General features: G+C 53.0%; 1 protein-coding gene across 1 annotated transcript; it reads left to right on the top strand.

Moving 5' to 3' along the window:
- The first annotated feature begins 260 nt into the window (after positions 1-260).
- On the top strand, positions 261-11,744 carry PERM1 (PPARGC1 and ESRR induced regulator, muscle 1). Its single transcript, XM_056333734.1, has 4 exons — positions 261-351; positions 959-3,004; positions 4,931-5,047; positions 7,060-11,744. Exons 2-4 carry the CDS (start codon positions 961-963, stop codon positions 7,137-7,139), a joined length of 2,241 nt encoding a protein of 746 aa, XP_056189709.1. The 5' UTR covers positions 261-351; positions 959-960; the 3' UTR covers positions 7,140-11,744.
- The last annotated feature ends 3,165 nt before the right edge of the window (positions 11,745-14,909 follow it).

Here is a 14,909-nt window from a genome sequence, read left to right as displayed (position 1 = left end):
TGCTGGTCATCCCACAGAATAACCCCAGGCAGAGGGCAGAACAGAGCAGTGGGCATCAGGTGTGGTCTCAGAGACCCCAGAGGCTGTGGGACAGAAACACATTGGCTGGCACCCTCACATCTTCCCCACCAGCTTCTATATATGGGCCTGCCCTCTCTGAACCCATCACACTCGGATCTCAAGTGACACACTGGGGAGGGAGGGGGAGGTGTCTATTTTTAGCCCCTGAATGGATCTGTGCTGGAGCCGAGCTCTCTGCCCCCATCAAGGGTACAGCATCATGTTGTGCTGGAAGGATTTTTCTGCGTGGCTCTTTGAATGGCTCCATCACTGGCTTAGATTGTGGTACAGGTAGGATGCAGCTTTGTGATTTCTCTGCTTCTTCTCCTACCGTTGGATCCCCTCTGCTGGTTTTGGGCTCTGTTGCATCTCCCTCCCGAGAGCCATGGGTATGGACGGAGCTGCCATGTCTGGCTGGAATGTCCTTGTTTGGACTGTGCTTCGTGCTACCTTCATGCATGATGCTGTGGCAGCAGGAATGCTCACGAGCATATCCCCCCCCCACTTTTTTAAAGGCAAAAGGAGTAGGGAAGGGGTATGTGAAGTGCAATACTGCTGTGCTGCTGTGGAGAGAATTCCACCCCATCTGTGCTGCTGTGCTCGGGGAGCAGAGGCAGAAGGGACCTGAGGGGGGTGGTAGTGGTCTCTGTCACTGCTGGCTGGGTTATGGTCCAGCACAACCATACCTGTCTGGCTGAGCCTGCCAGGAGCTGCCCTCACCTCTCACCATTTTCAGCTGGAAATGAGTGAGGATGAGTGAATGCCGGTGACAGGGAAGCAGGGCAGGAATCTGGGGGGAAGAGTTTGGGGCATATACCTCTGCTATGTCTGCTGATGCTGATACCCCCTCTTCATGCCTTGATCTCTCTGGCCCCCTCCTCTTGCTTTGCTGCTGCAGGCATGGACAACTTTGAGTACAGCATCCAGCTGAATGACAGGGACTGGGCTGAGTTCTTCTTGGCGTCGGAAGAATGCAACCTAGCACCAGCCGCCCTGGCCACGGCTGAGGAGCAGTGTCTCAGTGACATTGAACAAGGGGACGGCGTGCCGGGGAGGGACTGCCGTGCCAGCACAAATGGGCAGATCACAGTGAGGGTGGGCAGCAGGCCAGGGCCTGGCACGGGGAGCTCTGTCCCACGTGGGGTGCCTGGAGACGCCTCCCTGTGCTGGCCTGCTGGTGGGCATCTCTCCCTGCCGGAGCTTCTCTCGGGCAGCGAGGACGAAGCGGACCTGGGCTCGGTCGGCAGGTTTCTGTGTGAGAGCGACAAGCCCAGCTGCCCTTTGATTGCTCCAATGCCCAGCACGCAGGGGAGGCAGCCCCCCTGTCCCCCTGCAGCCACCCTTGCTGGCCCCACTGACGGCACAGCCGAGAGCAGCTCAGGACAGGACGCAGCATGTGAAGCAGCAGCACTGCAGTTGGCATCAGCATCGGAGAAAGGAGCAGCCAGCAACAGTCAGGCCATGGAGCCTCCCAGCCACCCGGCTGGAACGAGCGCCCCTGAACAGGGAAGGGATGCAGGAGGGCAGCAGCCCTATGGCAGCCCAGTGGTAGCACAACCGGGGACGCCAACGCAAGGCAGGTCGCTGGCACTGGCTGCCTCCCCAGAGGGTTCAGCGAGGAAAAGTCCTAGCAACACTTCCCGCTCGGAGTCTGGGCTACGGGGACCTCTGCGTGACCATCCCCCAAGCCCTGCCCTGGAGACTGCGCCCAGAGCGCCCAGCTGCCCAGCGCAGGAGGAGGCGAGCAGGGAGAGAGCGGCTGCCGAGCCGAGCTCCCCGGCTGGCTCCCCGGAGGTCGTGAGGCCCAAGGTGCCAGGACAGCTGAGAAAGAGCCGCAAGCAACGTGGAGCCAGTGCCACAGAGGCAGCCCAGAGGGACAGGGAGACTGCAGGGACTGCAGCGCAGGGGACCGTGGTACCCATAAAGGCACCTTTAAGCTCGCCACTGTCCTCACGAAAGAGCAAAGGGAAGGAGAAGGCAGCCAAGCCAGCTCCTGTGAAGGTGGGGAGCGAGGAGGCAGGGGAGAGCAAACGGTCAGTGCCCAGCCCTGGTGTGGATGAGGGTGATCCAGCCGCGGGCGCTCCCCCGAAGCAGAAGGCAAAGGAGCCAGGGGCACAGCCCCTGGGAAAGGCGAAGGCCACCAAGCATTCAAAGCCAGGGCAGGCTGGTGCCTTGGGTGTGTGTGACGATGTGCTGGCGATCCCTGCCAGTGAAGCCATGGCTCCTTTGGGAGCGGCATGCCAGGAGATACCAGGGAAGCCTCTCCCTCCCAAGAGTGTGGCAGCTTCTGGAGGAGATGCTGCTGACGGAGCTCATGGAGAGCCTGCAGCTGAGATCCCTGGGCAGCTGGCCCCCGCGTGCTTTGCAGCTGGGGCCTCTGCAGGGAGAGACACCCTGGACGTGAGTTGGCCTGAGATGTATGAGTATTTGTTCTGTGACTCCCAAGGGGAAGAAGAAGGAGTGGAGAACTCAGTGGAGGGGGAGAAAGCACCCTTGGAAAGGGAAATGTCCCTGCCTGAACTGTATGAATATTTTTTCAATGAACCAGAAGGAAACAGGAAAAAAGTCAAGAGTAAAGACAGGAGGCGAAAGAAGTTCAGCAGCTTGGACCACGCTCAGCTGCAAAAGGAGGACTCCAACTCAGCTCCAGTCAAAGACTCCCTGGTTATCTCAGTCCCTGAGGTGTATGAACACTTCTTTCCAGACAGGCCTGGGAACAGGGCAGGCTGGAGGCAGATTTTCTCAATCACTCCAACCTCCGAGGTGAGGAAGGCCGTAGGGGCTTTTAAGTCCTTCCTGCAAAGGCCAATGCATCTCATCAGAGGCCAGGCCCCTGCCCCCCAGTCCTTTGTGCAGAGAGGATCTGGAGAGAAGCTCCCCCTCGTCCCACTGGGAAGAGGCCAGGCACGGTCAGAAACGTTGGACATGGCCCTTGCACTGACAGGTAAAGCACTGCTACCCCCTGCCCGACGGCCCCAACTTGCTGCTGCGCTCAGGGATGTGCCTCTGCCTTGTGTGATCTCCCCTGCTCCCACTGCCCCTGGGGAAGCCTGGTAGCCAGCTCTGGCCCTGCCGCAGCCACCGCCACTCCAGCTGCAGCGGCCTTACAAATGGGAGCATTTTGGTGGGCTTTGCCAGGTGTAGCTGCTCTGAAATCACCCTCCTGGCATGTTCACCTTGCCACGCAGCAGCCCTGGGCTTTAGCAGGGGAAGCGCGGCTAAAGCCACCACCACGACATGCTGTGTCACATTGGCTCTCTCTTGCGATGCTCACACTGTCCCTATGCCAAGCAAGTACTGCTGGCCAGACCCCACGGGCTGGCTCCCAGCACTGCAGGAGGCATGGACAGGGAATCTGGGTATATCCTGTGCATAACTTGCTTTTCTCTCCACAAACCCTGGTCCTGGAGCAGAGGTGGTCATGACAGAATGCATGCAACAGGCTGAAATTCACCCTGGCCGAAAGTCCCTGTCCTAGCTGATTCAGTTGTCCCCCCTGAATGCATATAACTTACTGTGGCTCTAATCTATTCTTTTGCCCTCTGACCAAGGAAAACGTACTGAAGTGGACAGCTGCACTGAACATGGCTGGTGCTATTGCAGGGTCTGGTAGAGACAGGAATCCCCTACCCCACCACCATCCGACTGCCTGCAGAACCACATACCTGTATTTCTGATGAGGGAGTGGGAGGCAGAGCAGCAAAATCCTTCTGTACCAAAGAACTCCTGCCCCTGAGATAAGGCAGTGGCTGCTGGGCTGCTAATCCATCTAATATCTGTGGGGGAAAGGGTGTGCACAGAGTGGGACATGTCCAAGGCTTCCAGCTGAAAGAGGTGTGTGGGGACTTTAAAACACATGCTAATGTCAAAAACACCCTTGACCTCAGAGGTTACCTGAACATTAACTGTTACTGGAGGAAGGTAAGAGAAACAGGAACGAAGGGACAGCAAGTCTGACCCACTAGGACAGCCAGCATATTTATCTTAAAGCTTATATGATGCTTACAGCCACAGCGCCTCATAGTTAATATTAAACCCAAACAATGAATGAGTCATCCCAAAGGGTGCCTCAAAATAGAGCTTCCGGTCTGTTTGCACAGAGAAAACCCCCTTTGCCATCATTGTAGATAATTAATAAACCCGTTTTAATTAAAAGCCTGATCAAATAAACATAGGAGCAAAAATAACCTACTCTTGCAACACGCCTTCAGGTTGTACCAGGCTTGGAACTCCAGCAAAGAAAAAAATGCAGAGCACTTAGGGCTGTCTCCCTCCCTGGACCTAGCAGGCAGCGGGAGTGAGGTGGGATCCAAGGAGAGATGCTGAGCACTGGTGCTTCTCGGGGGGCGTATGCTTGTCCTAGAGATGCATGTGCCTTGGTACATTGTCTTGCAGGAAGGAGACCTTTCCCAGAGAGACCTGCCTGCAGCCCTGGTGCATCAGCAGCCACCCCGGGAACTGCTCTCTCCTAAATCTACCCCCCAGACCCCCTTCCAGGCATCACACAGGGCTGCACTGGGAAGGTGGGCAGGAGGTGGTGAGGCAGGCAGACGTCCTGGAAGCAGTGACACACTGGCTGTGCCTCTGAGGGCCATGGGTAGCATTAACAAATACTTGCCTTGGGCTCTTAACGAAGTGTAAAACTGAGAGGGGTGAAAAATGTGCCCCTCTCCTTAGGAAACATACCCAAGTCCTAAATAGACATGTTTGACCTGACCAATGTTGAAAAAAGGTCTTCTGGGAGGGTGAATGTGTGAGAAGGATGTATTTCTCTGGGAGTGCGAGGGACTCGCTGCCCTGACGCAGCTGGAGCCTGCTGTGGCAGAGGCGGTAGTGTAAAACCCCAAGCCTCATGCTCTTCTTCTCACAGGGAGGCCTGAGGCTCCGCTGGCGCTGACCCACAAAGACATGTGCCTTGTCTTCTGTGCCTTTGCGTCCTGGGCAGTGAAGACCTCTGACCTGCAGTCTCCGGATGCCTGGAAGACCAGTACGTATGGTGCCCAGCCTGGCAGGAGAGGGGTGGGAAAGGACCCCATGGAAGTCATAGTGAGGAGAAAGGCAGGGATGCTAACACTCTAACACTCCCTGTGGGAAAATGCAGTCATTTTCCTGCTTTTCCAAACTGTCCCGTTACTTTCTAATACCTTCTCTCTCCTATAGAAATGGCAGCCCTGACTCCTACTCACTTAGGTTGTCCTTTCCCCACACAAAGTGGCTGCTGACTTGAACTGAACTGTAGGACAAGTCCATATTCCTGGCTTTGGCCCTGCTCCATCCAGCCTCTGACAGGGACCAGGACCAGTGTGTCAGAGGAAGAGAGACTTCTTTAGGATCCATGCTGGTTAGAAGCTGAACCGGTACCTTGAGGATGCAGGTTTAGACTCCCATCGTCTGAGCTGGGACAAACACATGCATTTTTCTAATGTGCTGTAAAGGTATAATCTTTTTTCTAAATACAGCTTAGCTGAAGTATTACCCTGGTGCACTGAGTCCTGCAAGTAAACGGAGCTCTGTCAGTTCCCCTCCTCTCCAACCACAGCACTTGGAATAACTGGTGGGGAGAGAGGAAGCTCAGGCAACACAAATTAGCCGAGCTGTGGCCCAAGGGGTGCGGGTCTCTGGGTGAGCAGGGCAGGGGACAAGTGAGTGCAGCAGTGCTGCCCTGGTGGCAGCAGCTGAGCGCAGGGTCCAGCCCGTGGGCACCGAAGAGCCCCTGCCATGGGGTGAGATGCCAGGGTCAGGGCTTCCCGCTGCTTGTCCAGGGGAGGAATGTTCCCCGCTAAGGTCACACAGGAAGCTGACACCCCGAGCTGAGAATAGCTCATTAGCTAAAGTTGCTCCGTGCAATCATCACAAGGAGCTTTTGGCTTGCTCCTCCTTGCCTTCTTAGTATTAGGTGGTAGATGTGGCCTTAGAGAGGGTGTGAAAAACGTAACGGCCTTGTGCCCTCAGGATTGCATAACCCAGCGTGCAGTAAGCACCCAGGTGAGGAGGGGAGGCCAGAGACAGCTTAACGTCCTGGGCAATTCTTTTTTGGCATTTTAGGTTCTAACAAGCTAAATTTCCCTGTCTATGTCCCAGGCTCTAACACATAAACCAAAATCAAGTCTGAATTTAAACTGGGAAATCCAAAGGCATGGCTTGGGTTCCCAGTTTTGCTTGGGCACAGATCAGGGGGTTTTAACCTCTTTTATAAGCCATGCTAAAAATATTAGCTAAAAGTACAGAGAAGAGCTTGATTCTGTGTATCATCTCCATTAGTTATTTTTTGTATCTCTACATTTTCTGATTCTGCGTTTTGGGTATTTTCTGCTTGGCTGGGATCAGAGTATCCACAGATAACCCACAAAATTATATTTTTCTTGGCATATTCCTGGTCCAAACAGAAGTAGAAAATGAAGGGACTGTCCTGAAACCCTACTGTGGCTTTCTCATCGAGATTAGACCCACTAGATCTCCATATGAAGCTGTATATCTAACCACCACTCATCTCTACCACACGCATGAAGTCTATGTTGTGTTTCCCTCAAAAGCAGCTGTTTCTTGTGAAATGGTGGTGTGATTCCTGTGCCCAGACTATAGGACTAGATGTAGTTGGCCAGGCTTTGGACAGCTCAGGAGTGAATGCACTGGGAACAAGGATGGTGGGGTGGGGATGAAAAGCAAAGGCAGGAAGGGACTGAGAAAGGGAGGGGAGTGACACACACACCCACACACCCCAGGACCTGTGGTTTACAGTGAGCCACATAACTTGTGATCTTCAAGTTTGGAGAAAGACCATCAGGTTTGGAATCACAGAATCATTTAGGCTGGAAAAGACCTTTAAGTTCATCAGGTTCAACCGTTAACCTGGGACTGCCAAGCCCACCACTAAACATGTCCCTAAGCACCACATCTACACATTTTTTGAATGCTTCCAGGGGTGGTGATTCCACCAGCTCCCTGGCTTTGGAAGAAGCACACAGACTCATTCTGGAAATGTGCTGCGCTCTTTTCCAGTGTTCCTGGCAAGTTTTGGCACGCTTTCTGCTATCCGCTACTTCCGAAGGCAGGTCAGAGAAGGACACCTCCGGACCTAGCCCAGCACAAAACCAGAGGTGCTTCCCAAGGACATGCGAGGACGGTGGAGGCAGAGGCCAGGGACTTTGTTCTTGGGCATCGTGAGGAGCCTGGATCCCAGCACCAAAACTTCTCTGGACCCATCCCTAAGGGGACAGGATGTCACAGGAAGCAGGACCCTTCCAGTGATAGTCATTTACAGTACTGTAGGCAGTTTGTACCTGAAGAGGAGCCCGGCGTGGGCTGGCTCTGTTCTTTCTTTGCACACTTCTTGCATATTTGTCCTATCTCCTAGGAGTAGTCACACCATCAGTTGCAGGGTCCTGCTTGTCCATCCTCCCTGCTGAAGGCAGCTGGTGGCAAAGGAAGGCACTGAGGGGGCAGAGGGAAGAGAGAGCAAAAGAAACCAGGAAAGTGCTTTGTTCCTATGAAAGAGCTGGGATATCTGTGAAGGAAGAGAGGAGAGAGCTTTGGGGAAGAGCTGTCTCTGCCCAAACATGGTGCTTTGCTAAGCATGTGCTGGCTGTGTGTGGCTAGCTGGGCAGCAGCTAAAGGCAACAGAGGGGCCACTCGCTTGGCAAGGGCCAAGTCTCCCATGACCAGTTTGGCTCACTGCAGGAGGACTCATCCTCTTGGATTTCACTCCAAGAAGTCATGGCTCGGTCTAACAGTTCAGGAGGCTGAGATAGGGTTTCTGCTGCATGTGGCCGCCTTCAGTCCCGCTGAGCCAGAGCCACAGATGCGGTGCCTGTCCCTGCGGGTGAGGAGCACCCACTGCAAGGTCACATCCCACTCCCATAGGCAGAGGACAGGCAAGTATCATGGAGCCAGGGCCAGGGGAAAGGGTGGCTGGGAAGGGCCCTGCAGGAGGCTGCGCAGGACAGAAGAGGCTGCAAGACCAGCAGGGAAAGGGGCCGAGCACCGGGGAGCCTCAGGAAAGAGCCCTGACAAAGACAGGAGCATGTCGGAGAGGAGAAGGAAAAGGTATGTGTACATGTATGGCTCTGACAATCACCAGATGAAGGGTCTATATATACAGCTTGGTCCCTCCGCTGCCTCCCATCACAGAGACATAAAGTGGGCTGGGAAGAGATGTTGGGTGAGGAGGTGCTGTGGCTGGGTGTGTAACCTGTGGGGCTGGAGAGGGCTGGAGCGGACCCAGAATGGAAAGTGCGGTGAAAAATTAAAAATAAGTGGTTCTTCCCGGTTTCTAGTGCCTTCTTGATCACTAAAGGGCATTATTAATGAGGGGGTTTCTGCACTTCCAAGTCTGGTAACAGCACGAATGTGAGATTTTCTAAGCCCTTAGGGACCAGATCCACAAAGGTACCGGGGGAAACCTGCCCAGAATACCTGTGTGGATCTGCTTATGAGCTTTATAGGAACATTGTGGCAATGTTTGCCTTATGAAACCAGAGAGGAGAGGTTTAGCTCTTCCCTTGCAATGCAGAGTGCCATGCAATTTTAATGTGTGTAGAGTTGTACTGACAACCATGTATTATTGCTGATAAGAAAGAACACTGTGCAATTGTACAGTGAGATATGTAGCAGGAAATAGCAAGAGAGAGACGTACAGGCTCTGTATGGACTATACCAGCTGCGTATCCAGTTAAGAGGAGTTTTGTGGAGGAGGAGAACAGATAAAATATGCTGGAAGCTTCTAATAAAGATCTATCTCATTTAATATTTTTGTGTACATACTTCTGTCTATATTGTTTATGTGTGAAACTGTTGAATGAGTACTGAGTTTTAAAGAATGAGAAACCAGTCCATCATGTGTCTGTTGATACAAAAATGTAGGGGTTGATGTGCTGGCTGAGGAGCCCTGAGGACAGCGTATGCAGGGAGATGGGCTGCTTCTCCTCTTCTTTGGCTCAGTCCCCATGCCCACCTGAGACACGTCTTGTCTGTCACATGTAGCTAATGGCCTGATCCAGTGAGCTCTGCCCTCTCTTCCGTCTAAAAAGCACTCAGGACTCGAGCAGAGTCCCACTCCTGACAACCCTCCAGCCATCTCCTCCTGGGACCCCCCTGAACAGACCAGCGAGCACAAGTCAATGCACAGCAGCAGCTCCCGGCTTCCATCCATTGATCCTCATCGCCTCTGACCTCTCCAGCCCCCTTGATGCAGCCAAGCTCTCCAGCCTGAGCTGCATCCAGGAATGCCTGGCACTGCAGCCTCAGGCCCTGGAAGATGTGCCCGGCAGACCTCTCCATCCACTGAGCAGGAGCACGGGAGGCACAGGGGAGGCTGAAGTGTTCACATATGCTCAGTTTTACTGTTTATCCAGCCATAATCCATTAAGCGCTCTCCGCGATCTCAGTGGCAGGTGGAAATACAGCAGCCTTGGCATGGTGGGTGGGTAATGGGGGAACAGCTGGAGGAATCAGGCAATTTCATTATGCGACATTTTCCTGGGAGACTGTCACACGGGGCTGAGCAAAGCAGAAAAAGGTCAGAGGAGGGCAGCAGACAGGTTTGCTGAAAGGAAAGGGTCTCTGGAACTGCCAGCTCCTGTCTCAAGGGGCTCTGGCTCTCCCTCCCTAGTTCCTCATGCAGAGTGAAGTCCCCAGGGTAAGGGACACAGCTAAATCCTTGAACGGTCAGTGCTGACTTCTTGCCTGGTTTGAATTTTTCAGATTTTGTGTTTTCGAGCTTTGTCACACAAATCTGGAGGAAGTAATGTTTTCCCTTTGTTTTGCAGGTGCAGGAACATTTCGTTCCCTCTCAGCCATGTACAGCACTCCCAGGTGCGGTGCCATTCTGGCAGTCAATGAACGATTGTGCTAAAAGTCACTGAATTTAATCCTGGGCAAAAAGGTTGGGAAAGCTGTTCTGGTTTATCTCAGTGTCTCAGGGATTAAAAAGTTGGTCTGTAGATCTCACCGGAAGATTTCTGGCCAGAAACCATAATGCTGAAAACACTTATGATGATATTAGCCCCACCAGGGAGGTCTGAATGGGGGCAGGGCTCTGTGCTGGGATGTGACGAGTCTGCATGTACCCATGTCAGCTGGCTCTTTTCTAAGCAATGTCCTTGCTTTGGAGACCTCATCTTCCCAGGGGAAGTGGTTTTGGTCTCAGCTGCTCCCCACAAGCCAAAGCTGCAGACATTTGCTGCAATGGGAGTGCTGCTGTTTCAGCTCACTGCTTGGGCACCCAGTGAGGAATGAGGAAGCTCAGTCAGTTGAGGCTGGGCTGGAGAACTTCGCGGTGGATGTGTAGGTGCTAAATCACCACTGGGAAGAGACTTGCTCATCCTCTCCTGCCACCATAGTTTGAAGGCTCTGTGCAAGATTTTTGCAGGAAGCCAGCTCATTCCACTGCTTGCAGGCAGTCAGGCTACAGTCGGAGACTACTGTCAGGTTTTGTGAACTACACGGGGCAGGCATGGCACTGACGGGAGGCTGCAGGAAAGCTGTTTTGCATGCCGGTAGTAATACCAGATACAGTTCAGAAAGGAATCAGATCTAGATGTTGCAAGAAGCAGGAATGGTAGGTCATGCTCTGTACCCCCAGTGCTCTGGTCCATGGGTGAGCTGCACTTGGGGCGGGAAAAGCTGCCTCCTGGTGGTCCTTGACCTGCTTGAGCTGGGAAAGGCATGGTAGCACTGAGTCTCAGTTTTCCCACTCCAAGGGACATCGGGTATCTCACTCTCTCAATGCCTCTATCCTACTGTTCAAAAACTCATGCAAAGTTTCTACCCAGAAGAGTTCAGTACTCATATTATGCTGTAGATAACAAGGTGCCTGTCACCTCTCCCAGCAAGTGCCCTTTGCCTGTCTGTGATAATTGGTGTCCGATCCTTTAGAGCTTGGGCTTGGAGACATAAATGGGATTTGGCACCTCCCCCTGCTAAAAGTTACCAAAGCTGCCAGATGATCCATCAGGTTATAGGTGCATTTCACACTCCTTTTCATCTCTACTAGAAGAAGTGGATGAGGTAAATATTTCAGAAGATAGGTATTTTCAGCGCACTGCAGAAGCTAAAGGAATTATGAAAGATCTTGTTGGTATCAGGAGATCAGGTCTGGGAGTGTCTACTGTGCTCAGTCAAGCAGCAACATCTCTAGTGTCCTTCAGGAAAACCAGCCTGGACTTGCTGGCAATTTTAATGCTTGGTTTATTCTCCGACCTTTTAAGCTCTCTCCTCTCCCTCCATGGCTAGGTCATCTTGCCTGTATCTCACCCTGGAGGGAGGAGCTGCGAGCTCACCATCTTTTGCAATAGCAGCAGCCACCACAATAGAAACGACCTTTTCAGCGCACCCTTGCTACTGTGAGATTTGTTTTCCCTTCACCAAAGAGAGTGGCAGTGCTGGCGGTGGGACCCGTGCCATCCAACCCCACTTCTCTGCCTTGCACGTAGCTCCCACATCTGACACCTTGTCTTGCCAAGCAGATGAAAAAGTCAGGCAGGTGCACCCTCAAGAACTGCCTCCGTATTTCATCTGGCCTTGATACATCACGTGCCACTCGGCTGCTGGAGTCCCAGCCTGGAAGAGGGCTGCGGCTCGCTCTCCTCCCTCTTCTGCAGCCATCAGTTTTGCTGGAGCAGTTCCTTCACTCTTATTTTTGCTTCACCTCTCCGTAATAAAACTAGAGCAAAGCTTCCCGCGGACGTTCCTGCTAGGCCATTTCTGAGTCATGACCGTCTTCTCCCCGCACTTCAAAAATATTTCTGATGGCTGGTGGTGCTGTGCCAGAGGCGGAGTGCAGCCCCGGCGGGCGGCAGGCAGAGCAGAGGGAGCAGTGACCTCCCTCTGATCTGGGACTGACAGAAGCGCCAGTTGCTTCAGTCCGAACGTGGCTTTCTCTGGTGGCTTCCCCCACCCACAGGGCGGTGAGGGAGTTGCTCATCACAGACGAGGGCAAATCCTGCACATCCTCAGCTCCTCAGGGGACCAAGAGCTCTGCAAGGGAGGCGCTGGGTTTTCTGAGCAGGTTTTCCGAGCAGGTCCTTCTCCAACGTCAGCTGTGGTTCCAGGCAGCCACTCATAGGCAGCTGACAGGAAAAGACACGTTCATACAAAATGCCCACCGAGGAATTCCCAAACCTCAAATGTCTTTGTAAAACACAACAAGAAGATTGGCACATCCATGCACAGCAAAGGAGAGGGAGCCGGCCAGGTGGGCTGCTCCATGGCAGCTACACCGTGTCTTCACTCATGGGTTTTTTTTCTCCAAACTCCTGAAGCCAAAGGAGCAGGTCACAGGCTCCACTTTCTTTTTCTAAAAACACCTCTCTGCTGTTTATTCTTTGAGCAAAAGAAGTTTGAAAATGTGGCTTGGAAATCAGAAAGCAGAGAGAAATACAGCAGTGCGTGGTGTTTCAATAACTGCTCTGTTTTTCCGGCCATGGTTTCAGAAGGGGGGACCTGATTCAGGACTTTTAGTACTTGGAGGGAGCAGGGGGGTGGAGAGATCATTTGTCAGAGAGTGATTGTTGGCAGCTAGTATCATCTCGTGCCTTTCATCTGCCTCTGTGAATAAAGATGCAGCTATGCTGTGACCAAGCTGAGCAGTGGGATGTGTATGGGCTTGCTGGCAGCTCCAGAGCACTGGGCCTGCAGTTTGCGGTGACCTGGTTCAGATCATATTTTTTCTGCAGCCAGTCTGTGAAGGACGAATTTATTTTTCCAGGAAATGAGAGGTATTTTGTGTGTTTACAGGTACTACGGTTGCCATTTTAATGCAACTTGTGCTGAGACGTCTAATGCCACTTTAACTAAACCCTCTACTTTTAAAGCCTAAGAGAAATGTGTTGGAGGAAAAGCTGGGGTTTTCACGGTCCCAAGGCAGGTGTCCACGAACACAGCTCACAAACACAGCCCTGTTCCCACCTGCTACAGAGCCGCCTGGGTCAACATCTGGATTGGAAACCATCAGCAGAAAACCAATGGATGGCAAAAGTGATGACTCAAGTGGGAAACCAGGTTGTGCTGGGGAGCCTGGGTGTGGGTCTTGGCCAGTCTGATGCTTATGGGGCTGGTTTGAAAACATTTTAGGGCTTGTGTACACACACATAAATGGCTCTGCATTGATTATACCGGCCTAGCAAAACTGTACAACCTTCTAAAGTAGGGACAGACAGAGGGAAAGCAGGAAGAACTGCTGCTCCTAGGGGAGCTAAACCCAGCTGGGAAAGGGTATAAGTGAAACTCCTTTAGCTGCTTGTATGGCAGAGGCTATGTAACCATTTCAGTGGCAGTTTGTTAGCACAATCTTTAATTGCTGCTGGGTAGCAGTGAAAAAACAGCAGGGAGCAGGCATTAGTGGTCTACAGGACGGCAGCATTCAGGGAGGGGACACTCAGGTCCTGTGTACAGCCATAACCCCACACTCTCCGCAGAAGCCCCTGATGGTTGCCTGTTTGCTAAGGGCATGCTCACACTCCATCCCTGCAATGCTATGTTCTGTGCTGCGCAGCAGCTGGAGGTAGCTACAGTCTGCGCCACAAATATGGCAGGAATAAGGCAGTAACTCAGGCACAGATGCACGAGCACAGAGACGGAGTTCAGGACCCAAAATAAGAGCCAAACAGACCACAGCAGCTGCACACAAAGGCATGCTGGAAGCATGAGAAATGAGCAGCTTGCATGTTGAAAGGGCAGCATTTGAAAGAGTGACAAATTTAGCCCAGATGTAGCCAGGGAGGAAAGTTGCCACTCTAGGAGCAGGACAAAAATTTCTTTAGAAGCTGTGTCATGTCTCTGCAGGCACTTTGAAACCAGGATCTCGCACCTTGCTACTGGTGGTCCTGTGCACACGTGTAACTGTCACCGGTCAATGTGATTCCACATTGCAGCCTGGGAGAGCTGCTCGCTGAGGGACAGACCCACCGGGCTTCTGCGGCCAACACATCCACCCCCTGCCTGGTTATTCGGTGTCTTGAGCACTTCTGGCTGCAGCACCAACACCTGCCACCTTCCCAAGTGTCAGCACCTTGCAGCAGCTGATGTCTTGCATGGAGCAGTGTGCTTGAGAAGGCAAGCCCTCTGCCTGCCCTGCTGCTCCCAGCCCTAAGAGATTACTGAACTTACAAACTGAGGGCCACATCCAGTTCCTCACTGGTCTTCTCTGCAGAATAACTGCAGAGGCAGCCAGGACACTTGGTTTTCTGCCCAGAGCAGATGCAGAGACAGAAGTTGCCTACGGGCATCTGGATGCAGTCCTCAGGACAGTATTTCCTTGCCAAGCAAGCCCCTTGCCATGGCCAGCTCCCCTTCCCAACCAGCTTTGTTAGAAGGCAGCTGCCGTGAAGTGAGGTCAGACTGACAAAGCAGCAGAGGCAGAGCCAAACCCTGCACCACCTGGCAGCCCTTGGGGGGCTCAGGTCTGCACCCCACCCAGCGCTGGGGCTGGCCAGGGCATCCCCACTCAGCTCACCCAGGTTTTCCCCAGGCTGGAGAGCAGGCAGCACAGACCCTGCTGAATCACAGCACGGCACGGGCATTGCATGCACGAGTGCACGGAGCCATTTGGAGTCACCAACCGATTTTACACAGCATCTTTCCAAGACCCCCAGAAAACAGGGCTGAGGCAAAGTCCAATTAGCTTCGGCGTTAAACCTCTAGCCAGGCCTCATTGCCTGACGAACGCAGGAGAGACTTTGCTCTAAGATTAGGTGTTTACGAGTGCCTGACCTGAACTACAGACTGTCTGGAAATCATCCTGGACCCAGGGCCCCAGAGCCCTCCAGGGAGGAAGGGCTTTGGAAAGGACCACAGCAACACAGACAAAAATTCATCTCCATTAAACCAGATGATGGCAAAGAAAGAGAGAAGAA

This window comes from Falco biarmicus, chromosome 3, assembly GCF_023638135.1.
Source record: "Falco biarmicus isolate bFalBia1 chromosome 3, bFalBia1.pri, whole genome shotgun sequence".
NCBI classification, from domain to species: Eukaryota; Metazoa; Chordata; class Aves; order Falconiformes; family Falconidae; genus Falco; species Falco biarmicus.
This window is presented reverse-complemented; position numbering and strand designations above follow the sequence as displayed.